This window comes from Cricetulus griseus, chromosome 4 (genome assembly GCF_003668045.3).
Source record: "Cricetulus griseus strain 17A/GY chromosome 4, alternate assembly CriGri-PICRH-1.0, whole genome shotgun sequence".
NCBI lineage: Eukaryota > Metazoa > Chordata > Mammalia > Rodentia > Cricetidae > Cricetulus > Cricetulus griseus.
The window spans coordinates 194,370,629-194,390,817 of NC_048597.1; the positions used below are offsets into that span (position 1 = coordinate 194,370,629).

The 20,189-nt window shown below is 41.2% G+C and overlaps 1 protein-coding gene across 6 annotated transcripts in view; it reads left to right on the plus strand.

Annotated features, from left to right (window-relative positions):
• Bckdhb (branched chain keto acid dehydrogenase E1 subunit beta) overlaps positions 1 to 20,189 on the plus strand; it is a 177,793-nt gene that overhangs the window by 35,422 nt on the left and 122,182 nt on the right. For all 6 annotated transcript variants that reach the window (XM_027411032.2, XM_027411031.2, XM_027411030.2 and 3 more), the window contains exons 4-6: positions 10,960 to 11,093; positions 11,318 to 11,473; positions 13,591 to 13,699. In XM_027411032.2, coding sequence (XP_027266833.1) covers positions 10,960 to 11,093; positions 11,318 to 11,473; positions 13,591 to 13,699 — 399 coding nt within the window. The remainder of the gene's footprint in view (positions 1 to 10,959; positions 11,094 to 11,317; positions 11,474 to 13,590; positions 13,700 to 20,189) is intronic.

The following is a 20,189-nucleotide window of genomic DNA, read 5'->3' on the forward strand; positions in this document are numbered from 1 at the left end:
TTTCTTCTTCTTTGCCTTGTTTGTGCTCTGCACTGTGACTGTTGGGGTGGGGACAGGACTCATTCTTATTTGTGCTCGAACTGTGGTTGTCTGGGCAAGGACAGGACTCACTGCTAGACTCAGTTTTGGTGCCAGTGGGAGCCAGAGGAGGGAATTGGATTACCTGAAATTAGTGTTATAGACAGATGTGAGAGGCACCATTGTGATTGCTGGGAATTGAACTTGGGTCCTCCGGGAGAGTGCTTAACCACTGAGCCATCTACCAAGCCTGGCATTATTGGTTCTTTTTTTTTTTTTTTTTTTTTTTTGGTGGTTTTTTGAGACAGGGTTTCTCTGGAGCCTATCCTGGCAGTCGATCTGTAGACTAGGCTGGCCTTGAACTCACAGAGATCCACCTCCCTCTGCCTCCCGAGTGCTGGGATTAAAGGTATGCGCCACCAAAGCCCAGCTAGCATTCTTGGTTCTTAAAACCACAAATTTCTCCTCTTGTTTCTTTCTGATGCTCTTTCTTGCTTTTATTCCCATCTTGAATCCTACCTAGTATTTGCTTGTTGAAATCCAGCTCTAGTTAAGTCGGCCTGGATGTCTAAATCCTAGGCTCACTGAGTGAGCTACTATTACAAATTGTGTCACTATATCCAGTGCTTTCAGTTTGGGCTCAAGGCTGCTGGTGACTTCTGAAGACTCTTGCAGGCACGCTCCTGACTCTTTCATTTTTCTTTCTTCAACCCCACCTTCCTCATCTTCACTCTGCTAACTTATTTTGTGGGTGTGAGAGCACTTGCTTAGTACACATGAGGCCCCAAGTTTGATCCTTAGCACTGCAAAAAGGAAAACAGGCTCTGTCTACTTTAGGATTTTAGTAAAGAGATAAATGGATGTTGTGAGAACTTGGGCAGGCTCGCCTTTCCTTGCTGCGTGAATACCTGTGTGGGCCTCAGTGATCATGGGCTGTTTGCTTCCTTCTCGATCTTGAGGGATACCAGGGTGCCATTCAGCCTCCCCAGTCACCTGCTCAAACATGGTCCTAGTTGTTATTTCTATGTATTCATTAATTTTTCTCAGATCAGCTTCCCTTTCTCTACTCCTCATTTTTTATTGGCCTGCAAATTTGTTCTTTCTTCCATCTTAATGATTTTTTTTTTTTTTTTTGACAGGATGTCATGATGTAGCTCAGGCTGGCCTGAAACTCCTATGTAGAGCAAGCAGGCTGGGTACTATAAGAAAGCGGGCTGAGCAAGCCATAACGAGTGAGCCTCTAAGTGATGTCCCCCATGGCCTCTGTATCAGTCAGTTCCTATGTCCAGGCCTCTTCCCTGACTTCCCTCAGGGAGATACTATTAACTGGAGTCTGTTAGATGAAAGGTTTTTGTCACAGTGTTGGTTTTGGTCATGCTGTTTTATCACAGCAATGCAAACCCCTAATTAAGACATACCAACCACTATTCTCTTTTCTTTTCCTCCCTTGCCCCCCTAAATCCACTAAGTAAATGAATTCCATCCCAGGCTATTAATACATAAGGCTCCTTACTCGGAATACTTCTCCTATTCAACAGCCCCATGATCCACTACCTAAATATCTGAGGCATGGCACACGTTTTCAGAACAAAACTTTGGAATCTCATTCCACGAAGCTTATTCATGGCATTGAATCTATTTTTCCTCCACAATTATTGGCTATGGCATCTTTAAAGTTACTCAAGCCCAAAGGCTTTGAGTGTTCTTTGCACGTCTGAGTCATTGAAGGCTCTTTTCATCAGTGAATCCTTTGACTCAAGTTTTAGAATACATCTAGTCTTGCCCGTTCTTCCCACCTCCTCTGTTACCCACCTCTGTCTTTTACTGCAGTATTACAGTATCCTGCAATCAATCTTGCTGTGCCTCCCTCTGCTGTTTATAGGCTATTCATAGAACACCAGTCAGAAAGAGATTGATGAAAAGAGGTTCTGCATGGCCTGGCTTTGCTCTGTGACTTCCTCTTTCTCCCGCTCACCTGCCTTCTGACTCATCCTCAGTAAAAGTTAGTGTTTACAAGGGAGAGTATGATGGTTAGTGCTGTGAACTTGACTCAGCCTTGGAGGTGGGCCTCTGGGCACACCTGTGGGCAGAGCATGTTGATTTTGGGTGCGATTATTCTGTGTTCCCAGCATCCTGGCCTGTGTGAGTAGAGAGCTAGTTGAGCACTGGCATGCATCTCTCACTTTCCACTTATTGGCTTTGAGTGGGATGTGACAGGCTCTCCCAAGTCCTTCTGCTGTGACTTCCCTGCTGTGATGGACAGTAACCTGGAACTGTGATCGACAATAAACCTTATTTTCTTAACTTGCTTTGGTTAGTGTTTGATTACAGCAATAGGGAAGGAAACCAAGACAAAGGGCCTGGCCCAGACTGCCTCTCTGTAGCCTCTTCCTTATGCTTTGGCTTATCTTTTGCCACTATATTTTCATGTTCAGATTCGTGCTTCTCCTCTGTGCCCTTTCTCTGCTCTCCTGAAGCCTTTCTGTCTCCAAGGTCACTCCACTCTTGGTCCTATATTAGTTCATCCTGCATCCCTGTGATGGTCATTCCACTCTTGGCCCCCATAGTAGTTCATCTTGCCTTGCTGTTACCAAACCACCTGACAGAACACTTGGACAGAAAGATTTGCTGTGGCTCCTGGTTTTAGCGGGCTCAGCCCATGATTTCTGGGGCTCAGGTACCTCAGCAGAAGTTCATGATGGCAGGAGCTGGGGGAGGAGCGTAGCTATTCCCATCTCAGTAGGTGGAAGCAGAGAGTGGTCATGCCACCGTTAAGCTGGCTTTTCTTTTTCATCCCATCTATCGGAGACTCTAGCCCATGGTCCCAACCTACATTTAGTGGGTGAGAACTGTCCTCACAGATGCACTTAGAGGTGTGTCTCAGTCTTCTAGGTGATGGTAACCCAGCCAGGTTGACAAGATTAACTATTGCCGTCCCTCTGCCCAGACATCTCTGTGGATGCATGTGTGGCACACAACTCTTTTCTTAAATGTCACCTCTCAGTGGTTACTTTCCAGACTGTGAATGGCCCACTTGAAGCTGCATCAGTTCCAGCTTCGTATCACCCATTCCTTTCTTGCTGTCCTGCACAGCACTGATTGTCATACACACGTCAAATATCTTACTCAGTTGTTTTCATTGTAGTTTTCCCTGTGTGGAATAGAAGCTTCATCCATGAGGAGATGGGTTTTTGTTTACCTAGTGCGAGTTAGGTTTGGTCAGTTTCATATAAACATAGACATACCTGGGAAGAGGAAACCTCATTTGAGAAAATGCCACCAATGAAGTTATTTATTTATTTATTTATTTATTTATTTATTTATTTATTTTTGTGTGTGTGCATGTGTTCTTGATTAGTGATATGGGATAGCCTGGCCAGTGATCCTAAGTTGTTTAAAAAAGTAGGCTGAGCAAGCCACCCAGTAAACAGTGTTTCTCATTGGCTTTTGCTTCAGTTCCTGCCTAGAGCTGCTGACTTCCCTTCAAGATGGATTGTGATCTGGACATGTACAACAAATAAAGCCTTACCTCCCCAAGATGCTTTTCGTCATTGAAAGGATTGGTATCAGCTCTGTACCCCTAAAAGCCAAGTTCTCAGCACAATGGAGGTTTATTTGCCCTAGGGGGACAGAGGGCAGGGAATAAGAGACAAAGACAGGGGATAGAGGATGAGGGAGAAGGGGAAGGAAACAAGGAGAGGAGGCAAGTATATTTGTCCCAGAGTGACAAAGGACTGCCTCTGGATAGACAGGAGACAGATGTGGCTTATAAGAAAATGGCAGTTTATAAAGAAAAGTAAAAGGGGATGAGGTATTTAATTTTAATTGGGCCTGTTTATTAGGGCAGCTGAAGGGGGCTTTTGATTGCTGGACTTCAATACTTTGATAGCTGGACATTGGTAGTCAGCCCCAGAGGGAAGAAGTGGCCAATTAAGGAGTAAGACCTTGGTGTTTAGGAGTGTAATCTAACATTTTTTTTTTTTTTTTTTCAAGGCAGAGGGAATGGGGGAGAAGGGCAAGACCAGTTAGAGCTATGTTTGCCATGCTATGCTGGGTAGAGTCCCTTCAGTCATGGTGTTTTTTTTATCACAGCAATAGAAAGCAAGGTAGGGCAACCCTGACATATAGAAAAGTGTTAATGTAATGTTAAACACTTTAGGAACACAGGAGACATAATGGTGTGAGTAAGTTTAGTCTGTTTTGCATCAGGATTGTTCTGTTACAGATAAGAACAGAGCCTCAGGTAATTTAGCAATTTGTGGAGCTAGCTATCCTGGTCTGCCCTGCCTCACAGCGCTTTGTCCTGATTCATCTATCAGGATAATGCGTACGTGAACTTTACAGTGGCTAACTGCCCTGTGGGAAAGAGGAAGTCATCAATACTGTGTGTCTTATTAGTGCTTTGACCACCAGTCACTATTAGGCAGAAGCCAGTAACAGATTTCTAACCACCAGTTCATGTTGAAGCACTTTCTCTTGGAGCGTATAAAAATGTCATCGGTTAAACTTTAAAATTCTGAGAAATTCACCTGGTCTGCTTTGTAGTGGCAAAAAAGGCTGCACTTTCCTTACCAAGATGAAAAGTTGCCTGTGCCCTGTGAACTTGAAGCTGCAAGGAGTGAACGAGTGAGTGCTGCCTGTTAGGTTAAGGTGGCTCATACTTGCTGGGTCTGGCTTCTACCTCGGGCAGCTGGATTTGTGTTCTTTGCTACCACTCAAGCAATAGGGTCACTTTTTCCCCTTAAATTATCCAGGTACTTCCAGTGGAGTAGGGCACTGATGAGGTATGGATGTCATATGCTCAGAAGACGGCCTCCAATTATTATGAGTGTGAGTCACACTGTTAAATTTCTGCAGCTGTTTTTAGAGTTGCAAAGTGCAGGATGTGTCTAGTCGGCATTTCCCAGCACCTGCCCTATTTGTGGCTGATGTTCAAAGGGAGTGATTGAGCTGAAAGTGAATTTTGCATACCAAGATGAACTGATATCCTGGGTTATAGAAATGGAGTATGAATACCAACCAGGTTTGTCCCTGAATGTTTGGGTTCCTGGTTCTTGATCAGATTCCTGACGTGGTAGAATTGTGCAGTGAATCCATTTGGCCGTGGACCATTTTTTTACTTGGAAGTTTGTATGTATGCACCCATGTGTTTGTGGGTGTTTGTGTTTGGAGACTATAGGACAGCCTTGGGTGGTGTCAGTTCTTAGGCATTGCTCACCTTGTTTTTTTTTTTTTTTTTTGATATAAGGTCTTCTTCTGGCTTGCAGCTTGCCGAATAAGGTAGCCTAGCTATCAAGTGAGTTTTGGGGATCTTCCTAGCTTTGCCTATTGATTATTGGGGATTATATCAGTATGCTTGTCTTTTAAAATTCTTACTTAAATTTTTTCATGGTATTTATTTTGACTATATTCTTTTCCCTCCATTAGCTCCTCCCAGCTCCTCCCAGCTCCTTACTTCATGTTCTTTCTCTTTTAAAATATATAAAACACCCCCCATCAAATCAAACAAACAAATGAACCCAATAAGATGGTGGTGGGGTGGGCAAACAAAAAGCACACAAAAATTGTGAGTCCATTGTGTGTTGGCATGGGGCCTGCTTTGGAGTATGGTTGATATATCCAGTGACACTCAATTGGAGAAAACCGATTTCCCCTTTCCTAGCAGGTGCCAGTCACAAATAACTTCTTGGTAAGTGGTGGGGCATCTTTCTCCATGCTGGGATTTTGTCTGGTTTGAATTTGTGCAGGCCTTCCGCATGTGGGGAGTTTCTTTTCTGGTCCTGCTTATTTGGTGTTGTGTTTGCCTCTTGTACCTTGATAGGTATTTCTTTAGATTGGAGAAATGTTCCATGAATTTGTTGACAATATTTTCTGTGCCTGTTACCTGGGTTTCCTCTGTACCTACTATTTTCATAGTGTCCCAGATTTCCTGGATGTTTTGTGCCTATTTTTTTTCTTTTCTTTCTTTTTTCTTTTTTTTGGTTTTTTGAGACAGGGTTTCTCTGTGTAGCTATGGAGCCTATCCTGGCACTCACTCTGGAGACCAGGCTGGCCTCGGACTCAGAGATCCATCTGCCTCTGCCTCCCAAGTGCTGGGATTAAAGGCATGCACTACCAACCCCCTGCACATTTTCTTTATTTAATGTTTCCATTTCTGTCACGATAAATCTTTCTGCCAAAGCCGCTGAGCCCCACTGCCACGTGTAAGCTTTATGCCAGCCGCCTGCCCAAGTTAGGCCCAAATGAATACACAGAAACTTGTATTAGCTACAAAGCTGCTTGGCCAATGACTAGGACTTCTCATCTGCTAACTCAGTCTTAACTATCATAAACCTATATATTTTATAAGACTTATCTTATCGGACACCTTATTGGCATCCCTCCTTGCTAGGATCACATCTTGCTGCTGGAGCAGGAGGGGAAAAAAAGGGGCGCTTCCTGTTTCTCCTTAGCTTAAATATGAGTCTCCTTGCTATGTCACTTCCTGCCTGGATCACACTTCTCTACTACATTTCCCAGAATCCTCTTTGACTCCTAGTCCCGTCTACTTGCTGTCTCATTGGCCAAACAGTATTTTATTTAACAATCAATAAGATAAATATACACAGAAGTACTTCCCCATCACATTTCCTCTATTCTGTCTTCAAGATCTGAAATTTTCTCTTACACTTCATTCTGTTACCTTTGAACTTGTTGTTTGACCTCCTGAGTTTTTCATTTTGAGTTTTGCTTCAGTTTGGCTTCTTTTAAACAATTCTATTTCTTTGTTAAATTCTACTTTCATGTTTTGAATTGTTTTCATTATTTCATTCAACTTTTTGTGCTTTCATAATGTTCATTAAAGCATTTACTCATGTCCTCTTTAAGTCCTGAAATATATTTGTAACTGTTATTTTGAAGTTATAGTGCTCCAGCTAAGTCACTTTTCCCAGGGCCAGGATTTTTGGCTCCTGGGGAGTTATATTGTCTTGGTTGTTCATGTTTGTGTTTTGAGCTGAAATTGTGACGTCTGGAATTGTGATGTTTATGGTGTTCTTAGTGTAGCTTATGTTGGGTGAACCTTGCTTATGTTGGGTGGGTGTTCATTTCTTTGGTTGCTGTGGTACTTTGAATATAATTGGCTCCCATAATCTCACAGGGAGTGTCATTATTAGGAGGTGTGTCTTTGTTGAAGTGGATATGGCCTTGTTGCCGGAAGTCTGTCATCATGGTGGGAGGTGGACTTTGAGATTTCCTATGCTCTGGATACTGCCCAGTGTCTCAGTTGACTTCCTGTTGCCTGCAAGATGCATATGTCTGCCTGCTGCTGTGCTTTCTGCCATGATGATAATGGATTAAACCTCTGAAACTGTAAGTGAGCCCCCTCAATTAAATGTTTTACATAAGAGTTTCCATGGTCATGGTATCTCTTCACAGCAACAGAAGAAGCCCTAACTAAGACAATTGCTGCTAACACAATATGGGTCACAGCCAAATGTGGTAGCCATGGGTCCTTGGTAGAGAGCAGTTCTGTGAGTTGGTATTGAGTCACAAAAGAATGGAGGTGGCTATGTCCCAGCCAAGTGTGGTGACTGTGGGATCCCTGATAGAGAGTGGTTCTGAGTCTCAGCTAAGTATGCAGCTGTTGGTCCCTGTTGAGACCTTGTTCTGTGGATTGCTGGGGTTTACAAAGTATTGGAGATGGCCTGGAAGGATTGATTGAGAAGGGTGGCAGTCAAAAGCTAGGATGACCCTAATTCTGCAGCAAGAGGCCAAGTCTCAGGGGGATGGAGTTGTGCTAGCATGAGGGAAAGGAGGACACATATAGCATACCCGAGACCCAACTTAGTGTGGCAGCTATGGGTTCCTGGTAGAAAGCTGTTCTCTGGGTCAGAGGCAGTCACAAAGGAATGGAGATAGTCTAGAAGACATGGCTGGAAGGGGTGGCAGGAAAGAAATAGGGGACTCTGGATCCACACCAAGTAGCAGTCCCAAGGGTATGGAGGTTCATGTTTGGCTTTTTTAAAATGTGGGTTTTGGGGAGTTGATTCAGGTTCTCATGTTTGCAAGACAACCACTTTACTGACTGGACTGTCCCCCCAGTCTTAGTTTGGAAGTTTTATTACAGTTTCAATCTCATTGTTTGTTATAGATGTAATAGATGCAAATGATGTCATCTTGGATTATTTTGGTAGGTTGTATGCATTCAGAGATTCATTCATTTCTTTTATCTTTTCCAATTTAGGAAGATATATTTTGATTATAAACAGGGCCTCAATTTATACCTCTAGCTGGCCTGGAACTTGCTGTGTAGACCACATTGACCTTGAGCTCATAGGGATCCACATGTTTCTGTCTCCTGAGTGCTGGTGTTAAAGGTCTCTGTGACCATGTCAAGCTGCTAATGGGATATGTTAATGTTTGTCATAATGATTTTCTGAATTTTCTCAGCATCTGTTGTAATTTCTCCCTTTTCTTTTGGTTAGTTTATCTAAGGATATGAAAATCTTATTTATCTTTTCAAAGAACCAACTCTTGGTTTCTTTGATTCTTTCTCTCATTTAATTAATTTCTGTCTTCCCAGCTACCATTTCTGGGGTTGGTTTGTTTTTGCTTCTCCAAAGCCCTCGGATGCATTATTTGAGATTTGACCTCTCTCTCTGTCTCTCTGTCTCTCTGTCTCTCTCTCTGTCTCTCTGTCTCTTTCTTTTTAAATAGACACTTGTAGCTAGAAACCACCCTCTTCGGGATTGATTTTGTGATTTAATTGTGTCCTGTAAGTTTAGATATGTTGTGTTTTTCCTTTTGTTTAGTTCTAGGAATGTTTAGATTTTCCTCTTAGTTCCTTTGGTGACCCATTCCTTATCCAATAGTGTATTCCTTCCATTCCATGAAGCTCCTTTGACTTAATGAGACTAGGACTCCATACGCCTGTGTTCTCTTTGGTGGGCACAGGACACATTTCTGACCAGCTCTTTTAATGTCCAGAGGTTATTTTCTACTGAGTTCTTTTTAGAGGGTTATGCAGGTACAGGTGTCAGTGAGTTCTGGACCAATTTGTGCATAAATGGAATATACTTGCTTGGTTTTCAGTCACTGACCTCCTCAGTTGATGTTATTTGATGCCCATCAATATACTCTGTCTGTCTGGATTCTAGCAGTCTCTGATAAAATGTGGAGAGTCCCTTTGGGCGAGTCTTACAGCTGTCACCATTCACTCTGTGTTCCTTCTTTCAGGGTACAAGTGTTTAGTTAATGCCTCATTGTAGCTTGCCAGTGCCTCTAGAAATTGATTGTTTTTTCCCTGGGATTTTTAAAAATTAATTTTTATTTAAATTAATAACAATTTTATTTTACACACCAATCCAGTTTGCTCTCCCTCCCATCCTCCCATGCCCACCACCATACCCCCATCCTACCCCCATCCACTCCTCAGGGTAGGTGAGGAGGCCTCCCATGGGGGATCCTCAAAGTCTTTAATGAATAGTGGAGGCTTGGTTTGAAAGAAGCAACTCTGCAGTTATCTTCAGTAGTTCATTGAATTGAGACAGAGTCTCGTTATTCAATTCTAACACCTTTTCTAATATCCAGTTTTTCTTTTTTTGAGCTATATATTATGTATATGCATTTAGTAAGCTTTCTAACATAAACTTCTGAGAGCAGATGAGATCGGGCATGGTCAGGGTGATATGGCCATAGACCTAGCACAAACTTTATTGTATCTCCCCTTCTCCTTTCCCTCCTCTTTCCCTTGTGTTTCCTTCCTTCCATTTCCTCCCTCCCTTCCTTCCCTTTTTTTCTTTTGTTGCTGTGATAACATAACCTGATAAAAGCACCTTAGCGGGGAAAGACTTTATTTTGGCTCGGTGGTATTTTGGCTCAGGGAAGACATGGCAGCAGGCAGGGAAGGCTAGCTGGTCACATTTGTCTTAAGAGGGAAGAGGAAGTGGGGATGGCCTCAAAGCTTGTCATCAAGAACCTATTTCCTGTAGAAAGCCTTCACCTCCTAAAGGTCTTACATCCTTCCACAACAGGGCTGCTAGCTTGGGCATGTTGGTGGTGGGATGGGGTGATGGTGCTCACCCATGAGCCTATAGGGGATACTTTATAATCAAACCACAGCAAGATAATTAGCTAACTTTCTTGTTCCCCTCCCCTCCTCCTTCCCTACCACTCCCCTTCCCCTTTTCATATGTTTTTGTTTTTGTTTTTTTGTTTTTTTCTCCTTGAATATTGGGACTTGAACCCAGGGCCTCCTATATTTTAGGAAGAGCTACGGACAGCAACTGCCCCACACACATTATCTTACTTTTTTTTTTTTTTGTTACTGATTTCCAGAATAATCCCACCAAGGCCAGTGCACATACTCTTATAAATAATTCTTACTGCATTTGCTGTTTGACAATTTCATACATGTGCAAAGTGCATGCTGACTTCTCTCACCACTGTCTCTCAGCTCCCTCCCACCTGCTACCTCCACTTCCCCCAACAAGCCTCTTTCCTACATCCAAGTCGTTTGCTTCAAGACATGATGAATTTGATTTAAATCTTTAAAATCTAGTTGGTTTAAAAGGAGCATACGGTTGGTCCATTCCTGTCAGTATTAGAGTTCTTGGTGTAGGCGCTAGCATCCTGAGTATGCCATTCAGTCACATCGTTTATTGTGTTATAGCTGTACTTTAAAGGTCCCCTTTTTGGGGGGGGGATATTTTTATCTGTTGTTGCCCAGATATTAGCTCAAAAATCTCATATTTAGATTTCTTATGTCTAATGCAGTTATGTACTGAATCAATCATAATGCTATTTACAATTTCCTCTACCTGTCCCAAATTTCTTATCCTACCCAATTATCAGATGTCCTGTATATTTCACTGCTTTAATATCTACATTAGATTTGTCTTCTATTTCTCTTCCTATTATTATTATTATTATTATTATTATTATTATTAATTTATTTTAAAGGAAAAGATAGAGTGTTCAACACCCCGTTGTGTGAACAAGGAATTGTTGGATTTGGGATTGGAATCGCAGTCACTGGTGCTACGGCCATTGCGGAAATCCAGTTTGCCGACTATATTTTCCCTGCCTTTGATCAGGTAGGTGCCACATGCTTTGCCAGGAAAGGCATCTCTTCAGGTCAGTCCCTGAGTGTTTAAACACAGGCTCTGCCCACCCGTCTCCGCCTTGCCTGATGCAACACCTGTTGCATCGTGTTGGTGCTTTGCTGTTGTAATGGGAATGCATTTGAAGATCCAACCGCATGTTTTTAGGACATGCATTGGGTAGGAAAGTCACTGTGACATGCCCCCTCTCTCTGCAGATTGTCAACGAAGCTGCCAAGTACCGTTATCGCTCTGGGGATCTTTTCAACTGTGGGAGCCTCACCATCCGGGCCCCATGGGGCTGTGTAGGCCACGGGGCCCTCTACCATTCTCAGAGTCCTGAAGCCTTTTTTGCCCACTGCCCAGGAATCAAGGTATTCTTGCTTAGTTCCTTTATTTGATCGTCATTTGATGTTTCCACCTTCGCTTACGCTGTTAGTATTCTTCCCTGAAGGAAGACAACCAGGGCTTTGCAGTTGATAGGAACTTAACTATATTTGAGAAAGGGAGGTTAGCATTCCTTTTCAGATTAACTTGCTGATGCCCAGTTTTCTAGAATGTTCTTCCGGAAGCAGCACCGGGATGATGTTGGAATTCATTAACTCCATAGATTCTAAAGGGTATGACATTCTTCTAAAATTCTAGTTTCTTCTTTCTAGTGGGTTTTTCTCATTTTGATTTTGGGGTACTTTTAACAAAACCTACTGTTTACCAATATTTACCTCAAAGAGGTGTCTGCTTTTAGCTCAGGTTTTCAGTTTTTAAGCAGACAGAGAGAAAGCTCCTACATAGATGGGAATCTTTTCCAATCTAGAGTAAGGGAACTGCTTCATCTGCTTGGACGAGTCTTCCCTTTGTAGCTGTCTCCTGTAATAGCTTAAATCTTTTGATGTTACAAATATTTTGAGTGTTTTGTCTCTTGATGTTCATCAAGTAGCTTTCCAGGGAATCATAGAAACTCACAGATGTGTTAGCCAGAGAAGCATGTTTTTTTTTTTTTTTTGGACAACATAAATCAATTGTAAAAATGTTTACATTTTTTCCTAATTTTTTTTTCATGAGGTTTGTCCCAGTTGAAGGGAGGCTGTATGCTTTTCTGACACAAGCCAGAAGTGGTAGTTTTGGATAAGAGCCAGTTTGAAGCAACACTTACTTCTGATCTTGAGCTGGATGTTAGTCATATTTAATGTTACACCATATCCTAGAGGTTTTAAACAACAGAACTTTTAATCATCTACTGTCAGTTTCCTATTTCTTATTTATAAACTTGAATACAAATAACTATTTGAAGAAAGCAAAGAGAAACTAAAGGACAGAAGCATAACAGCTTTGTGTGATATGGCTAATAAAGAGATTTATGGTGTTTTATTTTTAAACAAAATTCTTTTGATAAAAATGACACAATTCCCTCAGGGCAGTAAGATTAAGAGTCTGAGGCCAGTCCAGTCTACCTAAAATGTCTTTCTCTCAACTAGATTAAGGGCTGAGGATGTAGCTCAGGGTGGACCACTTGCCTGGTATGTGCAAGCTAAGGATTTGATTACCAGTTCCACAAAAACAAAACACAGTAGTGAGTTTGAAACTCAAAGGTGGTTTGCTTCAAGGAGTCTTGTTTGATCTTTGTATAGATCCAGGCTTATTCTAGTAATCCTTCCAGTGAAGTTTGTTCTCAGACAGTTATTTTACAATCATGAAAACTTAGGTACTAATTTGTGATTTGAGGAGCCATGGTCAAGAGTGTGGTCTTCTGGGTGCATCAGAACAGAGTAAGAATCTCTGTCCTCTCAAGTACTGTGACCTCAGGTAGTGTCCTTACCCAGTAAGAGCCGCAGTCTCTGTTTCTAAGTGGGAAAAAGAGTAGTAGCTATTTCCTGGGGTCACTGTGCAGGACAGATGAAATGACCCCCTCAGAGTGCTTTGCCAAGTTATCGCGTGCGTTTCTTACAGTCAGTCCTCTTCACCAGCCTCCTCCTGAAGGTCTCGGAGCCCTTGCCCTGTCCACTGGAGATGTGGAATAACCATGCTTTTTTTTTTTTTGGTCTTTTTTCTGTGCAACTGGATTCTATATCTGGTCCACAAAATTCAGTGGGTTGCTTTTTTCCTTCATGAAGTGCAGGTTGCATTTGCCCGTCAGAAAGAAGGGGATCATGGCACTTTCATTTGCAAGAGATAGCAGAATGTTAGTAGGAGGTGGCACTTAAAGGTGGACACCTCTTTTCCTTCTTCTCCTCCTCTTCCTCCTCCTCCTCCGTCTGCAGGTTCTCTTTCTGCCACAGGCAAGGTAAGGTCCTCAAAGGAAGCTCAGCATCTTAGTGGAAATCAGTTTAGAAATACTTGTGGATAAAGAGATTTCTGAGAGCCAACGCTTACATTTTATAATAAGTACAAATACGTGGTCTAGTTGAATTAGTTACACTTGATTGGTTAAGTATCAACCCTTGGAAGTGGGTTTACTGGAGATGTATTTTACTAAAATTGTATGTTTTTACAGGTGGTTATACCCAGAAGCCCTTTCCAGGCCAAGGGACTTCTATTGTCATGCATAGAAGATAAAAATCCATGTATATTTTTTGAACCTAAAATACTTTACAGGGCAGCAGGTAAAGATTTCTTAAATCTTGTATTTGTGACTATCCTTACATTCTTTTATGTGGTTAATTTTTTATTTTATTTTTTTTTTACTTTTTATTTTTTTAGGTCTTTTCCCCTAAGCTTGCTTTCTACTTTCCTTACAGATCAAGTTCTGTGACATTTAATTTTGTCCTCAGATGTAAACTTCAGGGAAACCCATTTAGTTAGACTTTGATTGTGGAATGTAAAACGTTAACAAGAATAAAAGATCATGTTGAGTTTTGTTTAGTCATTGTGGGTGGAATGGGAAAGTGAAGGCACTTGTACTTCAATTCATGACATTGAAAGTTCACTTTAGATAGGTGACCCCGAAGGTCCTCTAAGTCAGAGGACTCTGTGGTAAAGCAGGTACAGTACTGTTAACCAGGTGCTATGGTATCAGGCTCCCCTGGGCATCTGTCACAGTAAACCAAGATTCTTGCTTACCCTCCCTTTAGCTCACAATCATAGTTCTATAAGCACACATCTGTGACTGCTTATTTCTCAGCTGTAATGGAAAATTTAAATATCAAATGATTTATACTGTCTAAAGCGTATCGCCCCCCCCAGTTCAAGAACATTACTTTGGCAAATCACTCTTGAACAGTTAACTTTAAACCACATGTTTTGGTTGTGTTGTATTTTAATACAATAAAATACACAGCTATTGTGTTCAGCTTGATGTTTTTTTTGACAGCCTCATATATTCATATAGCCACTATACAAAACAAAATGCAGGACATTTTAATCATGACTGCACTCCCTTTCCGGTTTGCTTTCTGCCTGTCCATTCCCTCAGCTCTAAGCCTAGTTGCTTTTGATTGTGATTAGATTAGTTGTTCATGTTTCTGGGCTTCGTGGAAGTGGAATTTCACATATATTCTCTGTATTTGTCTTCTTTTGTCCAACCTAGTTGTTAGAGATTCATCCATGTTATTGTCTGTGTCTAGTTCATCTGTATTGCTGGGTAACAGTCTATTGTGTGAATACTAATTCATTATTATAACAATTATGATACTGCACAGTCGTGGAGAATATTAGGGCATTATTCAGAGAATGAACATTGCCCTTAAATTGTATGAATAGTTATTGTTCATCATTATTATTACTGAGTATATTTGTCATTATTGTAATAATTGTTTCTACCTAGGAAAGTAGGTTACTTCCTCTTTCTTCAGCAAGCTAATGACCTTTAAATATTATTAATACACTGCACCTCTAGTTTTGGCTACTAACATGACTGCTAATGAATTAATTAGGAAATGCATCTTGGTTATGAAGAAAAAAAGCCCCTGAAAATCTGAGGCGTATACAGTTTTGTTGCATAAGTATTACCTTAAGTGAATATTCATTGTGCAAATCCACTGTCATTCTTTGAAGGCTCATGCCCTGGGCTTCTATTTCACTTTATTGGTTTTGTTTTTGAAAATTGGCTTGTATGGCATTGTTAAGAAAGAGATTTCTCTAAATATGAAGTTTTGTTTATATAATTCCTGAAACAATTCATTTTAAGAATTCTAGGCATAGATTTCATTAGGAAGCTATAATGTCAGTCATCTAAAAAGTTACCTGTTATCTCTACAAAGAACTTGGTAGATATAATTTCATCTGTAAATGTATTGTCTATACTACATCATTTCAGTTCCTGTATCTGTGTATTACTGAGGAAGCATATGTTTCTCCGCAGTGAAATATTCATTTATTTGATCGCAAGTAAAATTTCATACTTTATATGTCTCTGTTCTCTTATGGATTATTCATGTAGGTTTCTGTTTCTGTCTTAGCCATATGGGAGAACTTTTGTTGTACATCTAAAACAAGCGGGACTGCCGTTAAGTTATTTAATTACCGCAGAGCGTGCCTTGATTCCACATTGAGTAGGAAGGAGAGTCAGAGGTTTCAGGGGACTTGAAGTGCAAAGCTTACCTTTGAATTTGTTGACATTTTCTGTGATCGATAAACTGTGCCATTCATAGCCGTGGACAAAGTTGAATTTTCCTACTTTCCAGATTTAGTTTGGACATTGAATGCGTGTATCTGTCTTTCAAACCTTAAGTTAGTTATAGTCTTAGTGACTAAGCTGATGCCATGTGACGGAGTGATGCATGTTTGCTTCTGTATAGAATTTAGGATCGTGAGTCATGGCACTTTGTAACAGGTTCATCCATTTCAGCTCCATAGCCATGTATAGATTATACACAGACTAAAAATAGCAAAAGCTCCCCTTTCACTTCCTTCGCTCCCAACTCCATTCCTCAGCCCCAGTTCTGTATATTTATATTTATCTTCACAGGTGACTAGGAGGAACATACTTGCTTACGTATAAGACATAAAAACGAAAGAAGCAGTTTCCTGTAACTTTCTTTGCAAAATCTTTTTCTATATACTTACCAAAATCTGTAAATACATAATCTAGGTACTCAAGTAATCAAGAGCAAGCCATAAATATTCTACAAATAGCTTTTCTTGAAAATGTATTTCTATTCTTTGGGAATTTCTTTCATTGTATTTTGATCATATTCATCTCCACTCCTACCCACTCTCCTAATTTTGTGACTCCCCTACCCTCTTAAAAGTCCATCAGGTTCAGTTTGTGATGCTTACATACTCCTGGCTGTGGAGCTATGCACTGTGGATGTACCTGGGGCCATACCCTTAAGGAAAAACCTTGCCCAAAAGCCATCAGCTATCAATAGTTCCTCAGTTAAGGGTGGGGCCTCTGGAGCCACAAATCCATCAAATAACTTTCCCTACTTGCCACATATTTGGATATATTTCTGTCAGTTAACATAGGTGTCACTCACTGATTTTTACTTCATAGAATACATACCATACCCTCATCCTTCCCCTGCTAATGAAACATTGAATTGCTTCTAAATTCTGTCTGTTTTGAACAGTGTTGCAAGAAACATAGGTTCATATGTGTTTAAGTATGTGGGAGAAGGAACTGTATTAAAAATGTCTATGTACAAAAATCTATAAATGTATAGTCTGTATAGGCAAATAGTAAAGGGCAAACTGTAAATATTCTATGAATAACTTTTCTGTAAAATGTATTTCTATTAGTTCATTGAGAGAATTAATTGACTAATGGAAATAATAAAAAAATGTTCTGTAAAGTAGAAGCTCACAAAATCTGTACTAAGCCCTTTTCTGTTATCTTTACTCCCCATGTATTCTTTGGTTGCATCATGGTGGTGCATGGAGCTTGAAGTCAGTAGCATCTTGTGGTCATTTTTTCCAGGGGCCAGTAGTTGCTATTGCCTCTCATGTACCCATGATGGAGAAAGTTCCACAAAGCTGGATATGGTGGCACATACTTACACATGCCTGCCATTTGGGAAATTGAGGAATGAGGATTGCTGTGAGTTCAAGGGCAGGCAGGGATACATAGTAAGAACTTCTAAAAATGTAATCAACATGACAAACAAAAATTCTAGAAGCACCAGAAGCCTACTCTTGACAATGAGGTCTAAATGGCTCTAGGCATGTGGAAAAGTCCAGAAAGGTTTACCAACTTTCAGAAGCAAGAGTCAACCCGGTGGCTGTACCTCATGACTGAGGTAACATGAGCCTCTAGGGGCAACCATCTAATTCTCTTTTGGATCCATTTTTAAAAGTGATGTGTCACTAATGCAGAAACCTGTGTTTTCTGGAGAAACTTGGATACCCATGACTGTAACTGCATGAGTGATTGACAAGAACTGTGCTGTAAATGTGGAAGAAACACATTAAGCTTTTTTGTTTTTATGTATCAGTGTGGTAGACAATAAAACTCTATGTCTAATTTTCTTTTCTTTCCCTCCCTGCCTTCCTTCTTTTGTATGTGGGCGAGCCTGTATGATTTTGTGCACCATGTGCCTGCAGAGGCCAGGTGAGGATCTCTTGGAACTGGCAGTTAGTAGCAGCCTGATTTGTGTACTGTGATCCAAAACCAGGCCCTCTGCAAGAGCATTAAGATCTCTTAATCATTGAGCCATCTCTCTAGCCCCTATTTTTTCTTCAATAAGAATAAATTTACTTACATTACATCAAATTTCTAGTGCTTTTTTTTCTTATCAGTTTACAAACCAGTGATCCATTTGAAATTGACATTAACATAATTTTTTTAAACCTCAATTGTGTTAAGTGATTCCCCCCCCTCCTCTTCCCAGCTCTCTATTGCTGATGTGTAGTGGCTGTAATTTAGTGTTTAATTATTTTCTTTGCCAATTTCCTTGTGTGAAGTTCACATCTTGTTTGTTCCTATAGAAAATCCATTTGGAAATAAAATTTCAAATTTAAATATTTATTTCTTTGAGAATTTAATACACTGTATTTTGATTATATTCAACTCCTCTCCCAACCTTTTCCCCATCCGCCCCCCAATTTTACTCTCTCAACCTGTTTCCTGTCTTTTTTTTTTTTTTAAATAAACCATTAAGCCTCATTAATGTTCCTTATACATTGTTAGGTGTGTGGGCACCTACTGGAGTATGTGAGACCTGCTGGGACAATGCCCTTAGAGAAAGCTAACTCTCTCTTCTTCAGCATCTTTAAATTACCAATAGACCTAAGGCTACGGATGGGACTCCTGCCCATTTTTCCCCTCCATGCTGGAATTCTGTCTTGATTTGAGCTTGCATAGGTCTTGTGCATGCTGTCACAACCGTTGTGATTTCTTAAGTGCAACCGCCCTTTGTGTCTGGAAAACACTGTTTCCCTATCTGCCACCTCTGACTCTTAAGTCTTTCAACCCCTGAACCTAGCGAGGAGGACAGTGTGATATATTTATATTTGTATATTTATATGTATATTTATATCACTGGGCACTTTGCATTCACTTGTTCTCTGCACCTTGACTAGTAGCGAATCTCTGCCTTAATCACCACTGATTGCAAAAAGAAGCTTCATGGATAAGGTTTGAGAGATGTGCAAATCCGTGGGTTTAATCAGACCTCATTAGGAGTCGGCTCAGTAGGGTGCCACGTTAGCAGAGGAATAGATTCTCCTCCAGGGTCAGTGACTTGTTTAGCCCTGATAACTGCCATGTATGGGTTCCATCTTGTGGGACAGGCTTTAAATCTACTTAAATCTAACACGGCTGGTTTCTCCCTCGCCATATGTGCCGCTGTTGGACCAGTCAGTATGTCTTGCCAGGCTTGTTGTAGTTTAGCTCCTGGGGTTTACAACTGGGTAAGACTGAGTTTTACTTCATTCCTCTAGTAGCGTGCATAGCACTTTCCCTGTGAATGCTAGCCGGGAAGGATTAAGCTTCCAGGTCAGTACCTGCTTGATCTCTCCATTTGGGAAAATGAGGGATGAGGATTGCGGTGAGCTCAAGGGCAGGCAGGGATACATAGTAATCTGTGACATCTTCAGCAATAGAGTCTTGCCATCAGTCTTGCCTGTCTTAGTCAGGGTTTCTATTACTGCGATGAAACACCATGGCCAAACAGCAAATTGGGGAGGAAAGATTTATTGGACTTATACTTCAGCATTGCTGTTCATATCTGAAGGAAGTCAGGGCAGGAACTCAAAACAGGGCAGGATCCCGGAAGTAGGAACTGATGCAGAGGCCATAGAGGGGAGCTGCTTACTGGCTTGCTTCCCATGCCTTGCTCAGCCCACCTTCTTATAGAACCTACCATGGGCTGGGCCCTCGCCGATTGGTCACTAATTGAGAAAATGCCTTACAGCTGGATCTCATTGAGGCATTTCCTCAGCTGAGGCTCCTTCCTCTGATGGCTCTAACTTGTGTCAAATTGACACACAAAACCAGCCAGTACAGTAACTAAGAACAGTGGCAATCTGTAAAACTTGGGAGTCTATAGGACCTAACTGGCTGACAGATCTGATAGAGGTAACCCATTCTTGACATTGGGTTTTTATTGGTTAGTGACTTAGGGTTTCTATTGCTGCAACAAAACACCATGACCAAAAAGCAAGTTGGGGAGGAAAGGGTTTATTTGACCTCTATTTCCACATTGCTATTCATCACTGAAAGAAGTCAGGACAGCATCTCAAGCAGGGCTGGAATCTGGAGGCAGGAGCTGATGCAGAGGTCATGCGGGGGGGGGGGGAGTGCTGTTTACTGGCTTGCTTCCCCCAGCTTTCTCAATCTTCTTTCTTACAGAACCTAGGAGATCCAGCCCAGGGATGACACCACCCACCATGGGCTGGGCCCTCCCCATTGATCACTAATTGAGAAAATGCAATACAGCTGGGTCTCAAGGAGGCATTTCCTCAACTGAGGCTCCTTCCTCTCTGATGACTCAAGCTTGTGTGTCAAGTTGACACACAAAACCAGCCAGTACAGTTAGTTTATGGTGTCTAGTAGGTAGGTAGTTGTCCCAGTAAAATATAGCTACATTTGAGTTGTTTTTGTATATGAAAATGTTTATGTTTTAGGAAGCCTCTGCAGTAGCTTTTCATGTCTTTTTCAGAAAGTCTTTAGTGTCTGTCATTTTCTCTTCCAAATACCACCCCATTTAACCCTTC